This window comes from Nothobranchius furzeri, chromosome 2 (assembly GCF_043380555.1).
Source record: "Nothobranchius furzeri strain GRZ-AD chromosome 2, NfurGRZ-RIMD1, whole genome shotgun sequence".
NCBI lineage: Eukaryota > Metazoa > Chordata > Actinopteri > Cyprinodontiformes > Nothobranchiidae > Nothobranchius > Nothobranchius furzeri.
This window is the reverse complement of record NC_091742.1, coordinates 88,937,415-88,953,367: the sequence shown is the minus strand read 5'-3', so window position 1 is coordinate 88,953,367 and position 15,953 is coordinate 88,937,415. Positions and strand designations below refer to the sequence as shown.

The window sequence follows — 15,953 nt, the reverse complement described above, 5'->3', positions numbered from 1 at the left end:
GAGGAGCAGCGGTTCTACTCCGAGTCCCTCCCGAATGTCCGAGCTCCTCACCCTATCTCTAAGGCTGAGCCCGGCCACCCTACGGAGGAAACTCATTTCGGCCGCTTGTATCCGCGATCTCGTTCTTTTGGTCATTACCCAAAGCTCATGACCATAGGTGAGGATTGGGACGTAGATCGACCGGTAAATCGAGAGCCTGGCTTTCTGGCTCAGCTCCCTCTTCCCCACGACAGATCGGCTCAGCGTCCGCATCACTGCAGACGCCAAACCAATCCGCCTGTCGATCTCCCGATCCCTCCTACCCTCACTCGTGAACAAGACCCCCGAGATACTTAAACTCCTCCACTTGAGGTAGGACCTCTCCCCCGACCCGGAGTTGGCAAGCCACCCTTTCCCGGTCGAGAACCATGGTCTCAGATTTGGAGAATCAACCTAAATGTTTTCTTTATAATTCTAATTTGTTAATAAAACACCATATTATCTTTGTTTTGTAAAAAATGTGAAACTGCATAAAACCAACATCAGACTGACAAAAAATAGAACAGTTCTTACATGTGAAGCCATATCTGTTTGTATTAATGGGGACTTCGTCTGTATATTTCCTTAGTTGTTATCTAAATACATTCTTTGACTCAAAATATTTCTTGGTGTCTTTCAGTAAACTTCTTATATTTTATTTTGCCCTATTTCATCAACATCAAGAACTTTTGAGGGTCACCGTTTATCATTTGCTTATATTTTACATTTCCTTTAGAAATTCAAACATATTTTCTCCAAAAAGTGTTGATTTTTGGACTACAGGACTACAACCGCTAAGACTACGACCGCAAATTTGTTCTGACCAATTAAAATCAAACGTGATAACGTAACTTCCGTAAGCTTCATGTTCAGCCAATCAACTACTTTGACGTCATCGGCAGTCGAAGGACCCCGAGCCGGTTCTGCACCCGAGCAGATCCTGTACCGACACCGGGGCCTGTTTATTCGGGTGGAAAAAGTTGATTTGGGGGTGAGTTTTGGGTTTTGAACGTGTCCTTGGGGGACTTGTAGTTACATCTGCTGTCCAGTTGGTGGCAGAATATCCTCTGTGGTTTGTTTCCAACCCTCCATTAAACAGAAGAAGAAGAAGAAAGGCGAACGTCAACGCAGTCATGCAGCGGGAGAAAGCTAGCAGCGCTGGCGCGGCTGAAAAGTAAGATTTCCAACTACGAATTCGCTCATTTGTTATATATGTTTTATATTTAAGTTTTTGGGTATGTCTGTGTGGTGTGTCTTGGTTTTTCTGTCTATAAGTTTCCTGATATTCAGTCTAACCTCTTTGTCCCCACCAGGCCGGACCGCGAGGCCGCCATAATGTCCAAATATTACGACGGAGTGGAGTTTCCTTTCTGCGACGAGTTCTCCAAGTACGAGAAACTGGCCAAGATAGGACAGGGAACCTTCGGGTGAGACAGACGTGTTTGAGACGTTTCATTGTGCGGTAAAGTGAACGGGTCTGTGTTTGTGCTAGCGGTGCTAGCTGATGTAGCATCGGCCATGTTCTGGCTGTGTTGTGCACACAGAGGAGGGCTAGCTCTGTTTCAGGGTCTTTAGTTGCAGCAGGGACGGAAACTCAGTAAAGATCCAAAGAAAAACCATGATGGACCGTCAGGAAGACCTAATTCGGGGTGCCAACTGGCACTGGCGGGCCGGTATAAAGCATGTTTTAGCGGTTTCTCTGCTCCAACACGCTTTAGTGGTTAAATCACTGTACAGCAGCTCATCAGGCTCTGCAGAAGCCTGTTAATCACCCGCTGATTAAAATCAGGTGTGGTTAAAACTAAAACATGGGTACCCCTGCCTTAAGGGGTTACAGGTAACTGGATCAAGACTGTTACTGATCCTGATTTCTAATGTTTACTCTGAAATTAGGGTTTGCGCTTGTCAATAACATTTAAGTCCTTGTTCTAAAACAGGATAAACGTGTGTTTGTGTCTTTTCAGGGAGGTGTTCAAAGCCAAGCACCGGCAGACGCAGAAGAAGGTTGCTCTGAAGAAAGTCCTGATGGAAAATGAAAAGGAAGGGGTGAGAGACGAGAACCTGGTAGCTCATTTAGAGATGTTGAAAGACTTTACGTCAGTTATGATCTGAAGTGTGAAGCTGGCAATCATATGGGTCTGAACAGCTGGATGTTCCTGGGCCTCAGAGGCTCGAACTAGAGCTGATTTCTTCATCACCACCGGCTCTCACAGCATCCGCGTCCAAACCCGCCTCTCCATGTTAGCTACCTCAGTTGAACTCTCCATCTTCTAGCAGGTTAATGTGGTGCCCACAGTTTTGTCCTCAGTCGCTCGCCTTGCTGAGATTAGCATTGGGACCCGTGGGATACCAGTCCCATTGCAGGGCTCTAATTGGATCCCCACTCGAGTGCGCTAAAGCTTAGAACAAGTGAACAGGGTTTAACGTCCACCACAGTGGACCCACGTGGTCGGTATTGGTTGTGTTGTGTCTGGGCAGTACCTGATACTGGTACGGTCATGGGTGCATCCCTGATCCACGTCCCAGAGTGGCCCCTGCTCTCCTGCAGCCTGAAGAGAGCCTGAAACAAGACAGATCTGAGTTTCTGTTGCTGCTTGTTGTGGTTAAAATCACAGCTGAGATCAAATCAAAGATACTTTATTAATCCCAGAGGGAAATTAGAGTTTCAGTACACACAATTCAGAGATCAGACACACATGGGCAAGACACATGACAAGAATTGGTGACTGTGGTCATTCGCAACCCTGAGTCGCGCTACCTTAATAGAGATAAGAGGGTTACATGAGGATTGGTTCAGGTGGAGGGAAAAAAGGCACTTCAGAGCTACCCTCCACAGGGAGGGCAGCTTTGCTCTGCAAAAAAACACCTCAGACATATAAGCATGAACATCAACAGTCCACAACATGAGACTCCCAATAGGAAGGCGGGGTGGGGCTGGGATCCTTCTTCCCCCAGCGAGAGCAGCCATCAGATGGGCCATTCCCATCTGTACCGGGTCAGCCTGGGCCAGGTAGCCCCAGTCGGCCCCAGCCTGGCCCGGTTGATTCCACACACCCTTTCCTTAAGCCCATGTGGGCTGATTCTACCCACCAATCAGAGGCTTGCTCTAATGGAAGGTGTGAATTTGCTGTCAGCAGTGGGTGTGTTGGCCCTGGTCGGCCTGAAGCAGACCCCCTCGAGAAGAGGGCTGAGAATGAGCCTTGGTTGGCCCGGAAAAATACCAGGCCACCCAGATATGTAAACAACCTACGCTACCCGGCCCGGGCCGACCCGGTACAGATGGGAATGGCCCATAAGGCGCTCATCTACTGTACAGTCACAGGTGGGAGGGAGATCTTGGGAGGCGTGAAGAGCACATTGACTCCTCCAGCTGATGACCTCGCCAGGCTGAAGTCCACCAATTGGGGGGGGGGGGGGGGGGGGTTCACAGCATCTAAAGTTAAAGTCCCATTAGTTGTCACACACACAGGTGTGTGTGCGAAATTTATTCTCCGCATTTGACCCATCCCCTGCGGGAGCGGTGAGCTGCAGACAAGCCGCGCTCTGGAACTATTTGGTGGTTTAACCCCCCAATCCAACCCCTATGCTGAGTGTCAAGCAGGGAGGCATTGGGTCCCATTTTTTCAAAGTCTTTGGTATGACCCGTCCAGGAATCGAACCCCTGACCTCCCAATCATTTTGACTCTGGTGAAGCTGAAGAACACGTTAGAACTTCTCACTGGTTTGAAGGTGGTGGGGTGAATGCTGGAGAGCTCTTATCTGAGTTCAGGATAGAAATATGTGGTGCAGACATGACAGGAGTCTTTCACTGAGGCTCCTTCATTCAGTCTGGAGAACTTCAACAGCTGGGTAGATGTATTGATCACCACTGATGATCAGCTGTGTGAAGGTGGAGAACCATTTTCATGCACAGATGGAGACATGAGAGGGACGACACCGCTGTCTTAGATTACAGCTCACTTTGGTTAAAGTAATATGAACATAAACAAATGACCCGAGTCGTCTCATTAATATCACCGCGTGGACCGCATCTCCAGCATCGCTCAGTCTTCGTTTCGTTTCAGTTCCCCATCACAGCTCTGAGGGAGATCAAGATCCTGCAGCTGCTGAAACACGAGAACGTGGTGAACCTGATTGAGATCTGCAGAACCAAAGGTTAGTGGCTTCAGGCCGGATCTTCAGCTGCAGGAACCATCTGCTGCTGGAGCTGAAGGTGACACCCAGTGTTTTTGTTGTTGCAGCGACCCAGTTCAACCGGTACAAAGGCAGCATCTACCTGGTGTTCGACTTCTGCGAGCACGACCTGGCCGGGCTGCTGAGCAACGCTAATGTGAAATTCACGCTGGCAGAGATCAAGAAGGTGATGCAGATGCTGCTGAACGGGCTGTACTACATCCACAGGAACAAGGTGAGACCGATCAGAAGCAGAACATTAAAGACCCGGTCTCAAGTGGGCCCGGTCCTAAATCGTGTGTTCTGGTTCAGATTCTGCACCGAGACATGAAGGCCGCCAACGTGCTCATCACCAGAGACGGCGTCCTGAAGCTGGCGGACTTTGGCTTGGCTCGGGCCTTCAGCCTGGCTAAGAACAGTCAGGGGAACCGCTACACCAACCGGGTCGTCACGCTCTGGTACCGACCTCCGGAGCTGCTGCTGGGTATGAGCCTCTCTGGACTTCTGAAGGAACGTTCTGTAACAAAGAACCCTCTAACAGAACCTGGCTCTGTGTCCTTCAGGTGAGCGGGACTACGGACCCCCCATAGACCTGTGGGGAGCGGGTTGCATCATGGCGGAGATGTGGACCAGGAGTCCCATCATGCAGGGGAACACCGAGCAGCACCAGCTGACTCTCATCAGCCAGCTGTGCGGCTCCATCACAGCTGAGGTCTGGCCCACTGTGGACAAGAAGTATGAGCTGTACCAGAAGATGGAGCTGCCCAAAGGCCAGAAGAGGAAGGTGAAGGACCGCCTGAAGGCCTACGTTAAAGACGCGTGTGCTCTGGACCTCATCGACAAACTCCTGGTTCTGGACCCATCGCAGCGTATCGACAGCGACGACGCGCTCAACCATGACTTCTTCTGGTGTGACCCGATGCCATCGGACCTGAAGAACATGCTGTCCACTCACAACACCTCCATGTTTGAGTATCTGGCTCCGCCCAGACGGAGAGGCCATATGCCCCAGCAGCAGCCCAACCAGAACCGGAACCCGGCCACCACCAGCCAGACTGAGTTCGACCGAGTGTTCTAGTGCGGTACCGGCAAATGGGCCAACAGAACTTTTGTTTCCCCGGCGGGGAGAACATTCCCGTTTCCTGCTTTAGGCGTCCCGCTGGGCTCGCTGCTCGGTCTCGTTTGAGTGATGACCGTTCTGGTTCTACAGGAACAGCTTACTCTGACTGCACGTGGTTCTGACCCAAACTTTAGTTTTAAGTTTTTTTTGTGTTTGAATCAAAAACACAAATAAAAACCTTTTTTCTTCTTTGAATGAATCACGTGTTCCAGGACTAAATGGAGCCGGGACCTGCAGCAGGTTGGTGTCTTCGTCTCCATGGCAACAGATGTTCTAGTACCTTGAGTGGAGCAGCACTTCTCTATTGATGAGATAAAACGGACTGGTCTGCTGGTTCCTCAGACTGCAGCGGACTCGTCTGACCACCAGGTGTCAGCACCTGCCCTGAACATGGCGTCAGGATCACACACCCCGAGTCATTAACCTTTTTTACTTGAAATCAGGCAACATTTTAGTTGTCTGGTAGAAATAGTCTAATTATATAAATATGAGAGATCTGTTCGACATCTAAACTTTGCTTTTACGCATTTTCTTTTTTGCTTTTGTTTTACTTGCATTTTACATTTTTAAAATCTGTTAAGTGTTTCTGTTTGAATTTCGTGTATTTTATGTTTATTCACATTTTTATTGTAGAGCCTGTGAAACTGATTTCCCCTGAAACATTCTGATAATAAAGGAGACACTTCGGTTATAATTGTTCTATGGTCAAAATAAAATCGAGTCTTCCGACTCCTTTAAAGCAGCAGTGGGGGCGTTGGACCTCAAGTGGAAGGTCATTCCACAGCTTAGGGGCCAAAACCGAGAAGGCCCCGCCTCTTCTGGTCAAGCATTTTACCGACTAGGAGCTACTAGTAAGTCTTGCTGTGGAGACCTAAGTGCACACGGTGAGTTGTACCGACTGGGCATCGATTGGAATCGGTTCCAACTGCTAGTTTTTCATTTCGGTTCCTAGTGCCGACGGAAGAGGAATCCGCGGCCGATCTCCGTGAAGAATAAACGCGATCTGCAAATTGTGATCAAGGCTTTTCAGAGCTGATCATCACACCAGCTGTCTGTGTGCAGCACCGAGTCCCCCTCCCCCACCCAGATGTAAACAAACGCGTCTGCCGAACTTTTACTCCGTGATGTAAACATGAACTCCTGCAGCGTAGAGGAAACTTATTAAAATACGTCAAGACGGTGGATTTAATAGAAGCTTTAAAGAACAAACTCTGGACGGTGTGAGGTGAGTTTGTCTCACTGCAGAAATAAAAACACGTGTGTGAGTGTGTGTGAGCGTCAGAAGGCTGAACAATAACCTGTGGAATAATTAGTCATCATGCTAGAGCAGCTTTCTCTGTGGTGGACCACACCAGCTTCTGCCACTATGAATAATTATAATAATAAATCACACACAAAGTTGTGAACATTTAAATTTCCTTTCTGAACTATTTCTGTTGAGTTTTAATGTTTAAAATCTGTTAGATTGTTACTAACAGCCAGTGGCGTGTCCAGATCTTTTAAAATGGGGTGGCCCAGGTGAGGCACAATTTTGTGCATGGGTGGCACCAGTGGTTATGCTTTTTTTGTTTTACCCCCAAGCCTTGTGGACAATGAAAAGCCTGTTTAAAGGTAAATTAGTGTGGCGGAACCTGGGGTGGCCAATCAGATTCCAAGGGTGGCATGTGCTACCCCAGGCCACCCCCTGGACACGCCCCTGCTGACAGCAGCTACATTTAAGTTCCTGTTCTGACTGAAGCTGCTGCAGCATGGAGGTGTAGTTCTCAGTCATCCTGGACATGATCATCCTGAGAGTTTTAGCTGAAAACAGCTGGACGTTTCTCCAAAACATGTTTTTGTCTAAATGAAGGTGATGTTGTTGTTCATGGAATTAAAATTCATGTTGAAGTTAAGATTATTTCATCAAGTAGGACCTGTGGTTAGCTGGCTCATGTAAAACATGTCATGTCTTTAAAGAATCTGAATCAGAAATCGATAGGAACCGGAATCGAAATGAGGAATTGGAATCGGAATCGTTCAAAATCAAACAATGCCCAACCCTAGTACCGAGTGACAGGTAGTCTGAGCACAGCTCTGCAGACATAAAAACAAGTATCTTGACCCTGAAACAAACTGGAAGCCATTACGGGTGTGATGTTCCCACTTTCTGGTGTCGGTCAGGAATCTAGCAGCCTTCCTTACTCCTGAGGAAAGGGAGTTGCAGTAGTCTAGGCTTTGAAGCATGCAGAAACTAGTGTCTGATTGTGATGGTTCCCTTCCATAGAGCTTTTATTTATTGTCAGATCAGATCTGAGTTGTTTCTGTGACCATTGTGGGTTTTTCTTTCATTGACCGAAGAGTACCGATGATCTGGTCCACGTCTGTAGATGATCGTGAGACAGAAGCAGTATTGTTTAGTCCTATTTGATGTCTGGAGGGATTAATCCTACACCAGAAACTCGGTTGTCAATCTTTGCGCGCTAACCAGTTAGCCACAGTGACCGGACGCTCACACTGTCACATTAGGTTGAAGGTTGATGAAGCTTTTCTTAATGTTCTCATAAACGGAGTAGTTGCTTCTGCTTCTCAGCATCTCTGATGTGTGTCCAAGCTGAATCCATTTCTCCGGGCATGCCCTTCAAACAGCTGTTCATGTGTTTATAACATTACAGGTGGAGTACCTCAGGGTTAGTCAGGGTCCGTTATCTTCAGCTGGTAAAGAACTCTGCTGGCAGGTTCCTGGAGGCTAATACCCTGATCTGTTTCCTGTTTGTGGGTTTTTCATTTGAAAGGTCCAGCTCCAGCATACCTCACTGATATTTTGTCTTTATTCCAAACATGGAGCTAGGGAACCTAAAATGTTAAAGAGATTCATTTCCTACAGTTATCACACACTGGTGTGGTGAGGATTGTCCTCCACGTCTGACCCGTCCCTGTGGGGAGCGGTGAGCTGCAGCTCAGGAACTATTCGGTGGTTTAACCCCCCAATCCTACCCCTAAAGCTGAGTGTCAAGCTGCGAGGCATCGGGTCCCATTTTTATAGTCTTTGGTATGACTCGTCCAGGATTTGGGCTCCGATCTCCTAGTCCCAGTGCGGACACTGTCCCACTAGACCACTGAGCCGGTCCCACCTCCTTCTTCACTTTCAGCGGCAGCTTTGATAATAAAGTTTCTTAGATTTGGAAGGACCATGTGTAACTTTTTGATTTGTCTTTACTCTATTTTACTCTTATTTTGGGATTTAAAAGCACATTTTCAATTGCAGAAATAAAAAAAACTCGAATGTCACAGATGATGGGTCAGTTACCAGAATCAGCCAGTAGGGGGCAGCAGACAGGCAGAACGAAGTTTACAAGAAAAAAACATGGTTTGTTCATATAGTATAATATTTTATGGTAATTTAACCTAAATAGAACATAAAATGTGTCCTACGGTAAAACTAATGTCAGTCCTTTATTGATCGGTGGATTCTATAGATTGCTAAAAGCTGAGCTCTCAGACCAGGAGGTTTTAGTAATAATTAAAGATTAATTTATGATTTCTGTTCAGAGGCCGTTCTGCGTGAGTCTGATGTTTCTCATCTTCAGTTCCACTTTTATTTTCTGATTGAAACTAAAACCTCACATAAACAACGGCGCTGCTGCTGCTGGCGCTGGTCCAGCAGGGCGAGTCCCTCTCTGATGAAGATGAAACAGAAGATCGTGTTTAAATGAAACGATGAGTTTTGCTTTTACTTGTCTTTAGTTGAACGTCTTTGTGTAAAACGTCTCAGCAGAAACAGAAACAAATACTAAAACGAAAGCAACAGATCATGACGGCCATGCAGAAATTCTTCCTTTAAATGTAAACAAACCAACTGTTGTTGTTGTTTGTTCTCGCATAAATAAACAGGATCTAAAATGTCTGAACACTCATTTAAACTGAGAGTGATCAAATGTCTGAAATAAGATCAAAGCAGCAAACAGAAGTGTCCCAACAATCTCCTCCAGCTACAAATACCAGGTAGTTCTCTACTTCCTCTATAAGCTCCGCCTCTGTCCAGGTGACAGGGGTGGAGTCAAAGCTGTATAAATAACTGTGTTTGACTCCCATCACACCCACCAGCTCCCTGAAACAGCACCTAGACCAGGTGAGTTTGTTGTGCTTCCTAGTCCAGGTCTGACCCCAGGTCAGCTGTGACCTGTTCAGAAAGGAGAGGACACGTTAATGACTGAATCTGACTGAAATGACTTGATCAGCTGGAGGAAGAGCTCAGCATGTAGGAACAGATTAATGGTTTAATTTACATGTTATTTAATGAGCCATAAGACATGAGACTCCATAGTAAACATGATGGATCTGTGGGTCATGTTTTGGTTTATGGTCGAATGAAAACCAGACTGGAACTTTTTATTGCAGGGATTATGTAACAACCTCGTATTAACTCAGAGACAACAGAAGAGGGAGTCAAGCTTTAAAAGTTTAAAGATTTATCACTAAACAAATTAAAACTAGACTAACTGAAACACTAAATGTGTGGTGTCACTAAGGTGGATGAGACGGAGAATGGTGTAATGTGGAATGTTGTTCAGAACCAGCAAACCCGAAGAAACGATTAGTTCTAGTGGGAAGTGAAGGTGATGTCTTCACGCTAAGCTTTGATTAGGAGATTCATAAACACATTATGACGCCATTCCGTCGGTCTACGTACCCTTAGCGGAAGTCCCCGTCTAGATCAGGAGGTGTAAAGGTCCAGCTTGACCTTTGTGGAGCCGAAGCTTGTAGAAACAGCCGCGGCAGCCGACCAGACCAGTCTTGAGATACTTCCGGGTCACGACAGTTTATCGACATCTAACAAGACCTAAAAAGGGGTCGTGATGGTTCAGCTTTTATTCTGAAAGGAACCGTTGCAGCAGGTGGAACAGCAACAGATTTTATCCAGCTTGTCGTTGGTTCTTTCGGCTGAAGAGGCGAGTTACGGATTGGCCACTCCGTCAACTTCTCTAGAACACTTTGAACTGGCGTTAAAGATGACGTGGGCATAGTTTTATACTTCGGATGTTTTGGTTTATGGTCGAATGAAAAGATGACAGATTTACCAAACACCACCAAAACTACACCTCCGTCAGATCTGGCAGATTCTGACTGGATCAGTGAAAGTAATGTGTCATGTCTTAACGCTACGTGAGATCAGTCCTAGCAGAAACATTTAAAGTCACATTACTCCTATATTCTATAGGATTATAATAAAGTAATTAATATTTTCATTTCACAGATTGGTCACATTTTATTATTGACTAACACTTTGTTTGATTAGCTTATTAAAAATACAGGTGATCCCTCGTTTATCGCGGTAGATGCGTTCCAGACCTGGCCGTGATAGGTGAAAATCCGTGAAGTAGGGACACCATATTTACAGTATTTATTTAACAGGTACGTATTCACTATTCAGACTTTTAAAACCCTCCCTTTACATAATACTGTATTTTACTTGGTTTTTTTAAATAGTTTTATTACAAAAAGTCCATTTTATGATGAAATTGATGAAAAAAAACAGGAATTTCTTGATATTTCGCATAGAAAAATACCGCGAATCGGTGAAAAATACCGCAAATCGGTGAAAAATACCGCAAATCGGCGAATTTCCCTTGAATAAGGCTCCAAAGAAAAAATCCGCAAAGTCGTGAATCCGCGATAAACGAACCGCGAAGTAGCGAGGGATCACTGTAGAGTTCTTTGATTTATTAAAAAGAGAGAGTCCTTTGTCTTCGTTCTTCTGTTGGGCTGGAAAGAAGCAGTTTAGAGCAAATGCATGAGGCCTTGAGCACTATCTCATGCAGACTAGTCCTGTGTCAGAGGCATCTGTGGAGAGAGGGTACATAACCTTCGGTGGAATAGCTCCTCCATCACGTTACAGGTTAGACGAGTCAGGATGGTCCCGCCTGTTTCCTGCTGTAGAGAACGGACGATCAGCTTGCTTATGAAAGGAAAACATTCTAACTGGTTCTGATCAGCTGCAGAATGTAAACACACAAATCTGTTTTGGTTTCACTTTAAAGCAAAAGCATCCAGTTAAACAACGGTCCTTGTCCTTCTGTTCATCTCAGATCCGGTGGTTCCATCAGTAATCTGACAGCAGCGTTCTCCACAGGAGGAGCACCATGTGGGTTCCTGCTGTCCTGATCTTTGGTTGGTGTCTCTCAGGTCTCCTGAAGCCAGTCTAAACATTAGTCCTGAGGAAGTTTCTAGTAAAGGCTCCTTTTCCTGTTTGCTCATCCCAGGGCTCCTTCTTCCTGAAGGATTTGCATCCATCTACGAAGCAGAGGAAAACGACAACATCACCATCAGCGTCGTCTCTGACCGCAACATGATCTGCTTGCTCCTCTCAGACCCTAGAAGGGTTTTCTACCGGGTGACAAATGGTGTCCAGGCTCCAGAGTCTCCGCATCAACAGTTTGCAGGACGGCTTCATTTTGAGAGAGACGAAGGACGAGTCTCGTTTCACCTGTCCAGAGTCACAGCTGAAGACTCCGGAAGGTACCGGTGTTACCTGGCTGCCAAATACAACGAGAACTTACACGACTGGGACTTTAACACTACAGGTAAAGGTTTAAACACACGTGTCTGCTGCTGTCCAGCTGTGCTGCTACTGACTGTTACTCCTTCGTTCTGACAGAGATATTTACCCTCAGAATAAGTCAGTCTTCACGTGGAGACAACACTGATGTGTCCGCCAGCACACGGGCGCCACAACTCAAAGCAGGTGGGTTAAAACAGGTTACAGATGTGTAAGATCTACAAGAAGCAACTTGTTTGTGTTGAATATTTTCATTATTTACTGGTCGACGATAGCAGAGCATGAATTATGAATTAATGTTTGTTATGTAGTCATAAAAACATGAAAGGAAGCTGGCATTTGCCTTCTGTAGTCCTCCAGTGGAGAAGTCGTGTTGATGAAGTAGAGCTCAGAAAAAAATAGATGTAAGAAAGAAAGAAAATGATCTTTTATGAAGCGCCTCTCAAGATAAACACCATGAGGCGCTTCATAAAAACTAAAAAAAAAATAAAATATAGAAAAGATTTCAAAAAACAATTAAAAATATGTTCAAAATAAGAAATAAATAAATATTGTGATAAAAATGTAAGGAGAGGGAGAGAGAAAATTAATAGGAAAGAGGGAAATCAGTGGATCCCGGGAAAGTCGGAAAAAGAACAGAATAAAGAGAGAGAATGGTGATGAAGGTCATACAAAAGCCAGCTTGAACAGGTGAGTCTTCAGCTGCTTTTTGAAGGAGACCACTGAGTCCACTGATCTCAGGCTCAGGGGGAGAGAGTTCCAGAGTCTGGGGGCCACAGCAGCAAATGATCTGTCACCTTTGGTCTTTAGCCTGGTGCTGCACAACCAGTAGGCTTTGATCACTGGACCTCAGGGACCTGCTGGGGGTGTAGGGACTAAGAAGATCACCAATGTAAGATGGTGCTTGTCCATGTAAGGCCCTATAGACCAGAACCAGGATCCTGAAATGAACCCTGAAGTAGACTGGCAGCCAGTGAAGCTGGAGGAGAAGCGGGGTGATGTGGGTGTGTTTGGAGGACTTGGTCAGAAGCCGAGCACAGGCGTTCTGAACCACCTGTAGACGGTTCAGGGAGGTTCTGCTCAGACACGTGAAAAGAGAGTTACAGTAGTCTAAGCGTGAGGAGATGAAGGTGTGGAGAACTGTCTCAAGTTCAGAGCGGGACAGAATGGGACTCAGCTTAGCAACGTTCCTGAGATGGAAGAAGGAAGAGCGAACAAGAGAACTGACATGAGAATCCAGGGTGAGAGCTGGGTCAAAGGTCACACCAAGATTCCTGACGGAAGGTTTGGTGTGAGAAGCAAGCTGACCAAGAGAGTCTCTGACTTTGGGAACCAGCTTGTCTGGGGCACAGATGAGGATCTCAGTCTTATCTTCATTCAGCTGAAGAAAGCTCCCACCATCCAGGTTTTGATAGAGTCTAAGCAGGTGTGTAACAGCTGCAGCTTAGACATCTCATGGGGCTTAAAGGAGATGTACAGTTGGATGTCATCTGCATAAAGATGGTGGGAGATTCCTTTGAAGGAGCTCAGGATGTGCTGAAGAGGAAGCAGATAGAGGAGGAAGAGCAGAGGCCCCAGCACAGAACCTTGTGGGACACCATGAGTGAGGGAGGTGGTGAAGGACCTAAACTTGGAGATGGCCACAGAAAAAGAACGCTAAGACAGATATGAGAACCACTCCAGAGCAGATCCTGATAGGCCTACCCAGTCTCTCAGCCTCTCCAGTAGCAGGTGATGGTCAATAGTGTCAAAGGCTGCAGTCAGGTCCAGCAGGACCAGGAGTTGTTTGACCACAACCTTTTCCAAGATCTTGGAGATGAACAGAAGTTTGGAGATGGGTCTGAAGCTGCTATGAAGAGAGGGGTCAAGACTCAGTTGTTTAAGAAGTGAATGCTGTCATTAAACCAGGGAGTGGGGTTCACTGCAGGAACTGATCTGGTTCTGACAGGACAGATGTCCAGAATGGAGAGGCATTGCTCGTTAAACTGAGAAGTTAATGAATTTGGGTCATTATCAGAAGAACTGGGTGGATCAAGATGGATCAGTAGTGGGGAAACTTTCACTTTTATTTTGTTTGTTTTGTTTTCTACCAGCCAAGAATGTCGTTCCACCACAGAGCCACGCCCACTACAAAACAAGTTAAATGTAGTTTTTAGTAAAAATCACCTTTGAAGTTTAATTGAACTTAGGTCATTTTTACTGAAAGTTCAGGTCAGAAAATCTTACCCAGAAGTTCAAAAGAATCTTTTTCTTTCTTGTCTGTTGATTCATTAAAGTTTCTCTCTTTTCTCCTCAGATGTAAATCATTGCATCACAGGTTCAGGGCATCAGCAGCTTTCATGCAAGAATTCACTCAAACACGGCTGGATTCTGGGCTTGGTGTTCCTGCTTCTGTGGATGGTTTACCTCACATACCTGCTGGTCAGGTGGTGTCAGCGATACGTAGGCTCCACGGTAGGATTTCTAAGCGTCATTCATTCATCTTCTGCTGCAAGAAGACATTTGAATCATCTCCAGTCTTGTACTTTCTGTATTTCCTGATTTCATTATACCACCTTCTCTCATCACTCTAATCCTTCAGATTAAATCCACAATAAAGAAAAAAATAATTTCACGTTGCTGCTTTGATCAGACTGAGCATCCCAGTTCCCTCCAGCTGTGGTCTGATGAAGATGGAGGATTTAGACCATAAGCAACCACACTGAGTGTTACTTCATGCGCGCGCGCGTGCACACACACACACACACACACACACACACACACACACACACACACACACACACACACACACACACACGTTTACTGTAACAAAACCAACAGACTGCAAAATATAATTTCAGTGTTAATCTAATTCTAATTTACTGTCATAAAAATCTGATAATTTCATCGATTCAGATCATTTTAATTTTAGATGTTTCAATCTAAGTTTGAGTGTAAAATGTTCCATTTTACGGTATTTTAAATAAAACATTTCAGAGATGAATCTGTTGTTTTTCTGTGTTATGAAGAAATTCTTGTTCAGGACTAACAGTTGAAATCCAGAATCCAACCTGATTGGATAAAGGTTGATGACCTCCCAACTTTGACAGATGCTGAACCTATCAGAATAAATTAGTTTGTAAACTAAAAGAAACAACAAAGTTCACAGATTCATAAACAAACCAGAACCCAGTCTTTTACCGCCACCTGGTGGACAATAGGTGACTTTTCAGCTGCTTGACTGGATTCTAGTCTGGACTTTGGATTCGGACACACCCTGGGACAAACTTCAGAAGATGAACATGATCGTTCTGTTCTCATCCATCAGAAATCGGTTCCTGCTAGCTGATGTTTTTGGACTGAAATATTCTTGTTGAAAGGTGACAGATGAACTCCACTCAGCTGAAGTTTAATAATTTAGCTCAGTGATCAGCAGAGGAGACAGAGTGTTTTGGTGACAATCTTCATCAGCTGATTCAGAAAAGCAGAACATTGTGTCCGTTGGCTCCAGAAGTGGACTTAATCATTAATTTTATTATTACAAATAACAGAGCGAACGACTTGTCTGACCTCAGACGACTGACGATCAGGTAGGTTTCACCTGAAAATAATAAAGAAATAGAAGAAAAAGACAATTCAAAACAATCAAATGTAACAGAAAACTGTTATTTTCTCCTCGTCGTAAAGTAGCATCGCTCCAGATTCAGAGGTTTCAGAGGTTTCAGCTATCAGCATAAAACAACCATTAAAGGAAATCACCAGGGGCCTCATTTATCAAGCTTGCTTACGCACAAAACAGGGTCGGAAAACTGCGTAAGCAACTTTCCACACAAACTTTGGGATTTATGAAAGAAAACTTAGCGGAAAATGTGCGCAACTTTAAGTTGACTAAGGACCTGGCGTACGCACATTTTGGACGTGGAGAGCACCTGCAGTGCTGCTGCTGAGAAGGATACAATTATGAAATCCTGCAGCGTTATCACTTGTACTGCTTCATTTTCACACAGAACAAGACCCTCCACGCACACACACGCATGCACACACACACAGCCTGAAGCGCAGAATACGGAATGCAGAATATCAGCAGGGGGACAGATTGAGACAGAATGTCATGCGTCTGTGGCAGTG

The 15,953-nt window shown here is 45.4% G+C and overlaps 2 protein-coding genes across 3 annotated transcripts; both read left to right on the top strand.

The window, feature by feature from the left end:
• Window positions 1-1,047: 1,047 nt before the first annotated feature.
• On the top strand, window positions 1,048-6,005 carry cdk9 (cyclin-dependent kinase 9 (CDC2-related kinase)). Its single transcript, XM_015946162.3, has 7 exons — window positions 1,048-1,192; window positions 1,332-1,445; window positions 1,983-2,064; window positions 4,083-4,173; window positions 4,260-4,426; window positions 4,504-4,675; window positions 4,755-6,005. Exons 1-7 carry the CDS (start codon window positions 1,152-1,154, stop codon window positions 5,267-5,269), a joined length of 1,182 nt encoding a protein of 393 aa, XP_015801648.1. The 5' UTR covers window positions 1,048-1,151; the 3' UTR covers window positions 5,270-6,005.
• Window positions 6,006-6,064: 59 nt separating this feature from the next.
• Window positions 6,065-14,643, top strand: LOC107376861 (uncharacterized). 2 transcript variants are annotated; one of them, XM_015946181.3, is made up of 6 exons: window positions 6,065-6,195; window positions 11,377-11,458; window positions 11,551-11,871; window positions 11,946-12,032; window positions 14,143-14,300; window positions 14,428-14,643. In XM_015946181.3, exons 2-6 carry the CDS (start codon window positions 11,431-11,433, stop codon window positions 14,536-14,538), a joined length of 705 nt encoding a protein of 234 aa, XP_015801667.3. In that variant the 5' UTR covers window positions 6,065-6,195; window positions 11,377-11,430; the 3' UTR covers window positions 14,539-14,643. The 2 variants fall into 2 exon arrangements, with proteins under 2 accessions (XP_015801667.3, XP_015801668.3); XM_015946182.3 differs by lacking the exon at window positions 6,065-6,195 and adding an exon at window positions 6,398-6,536.
• Window positions 14,644-15,953: the final 1,310 nt, after the last annotated feature.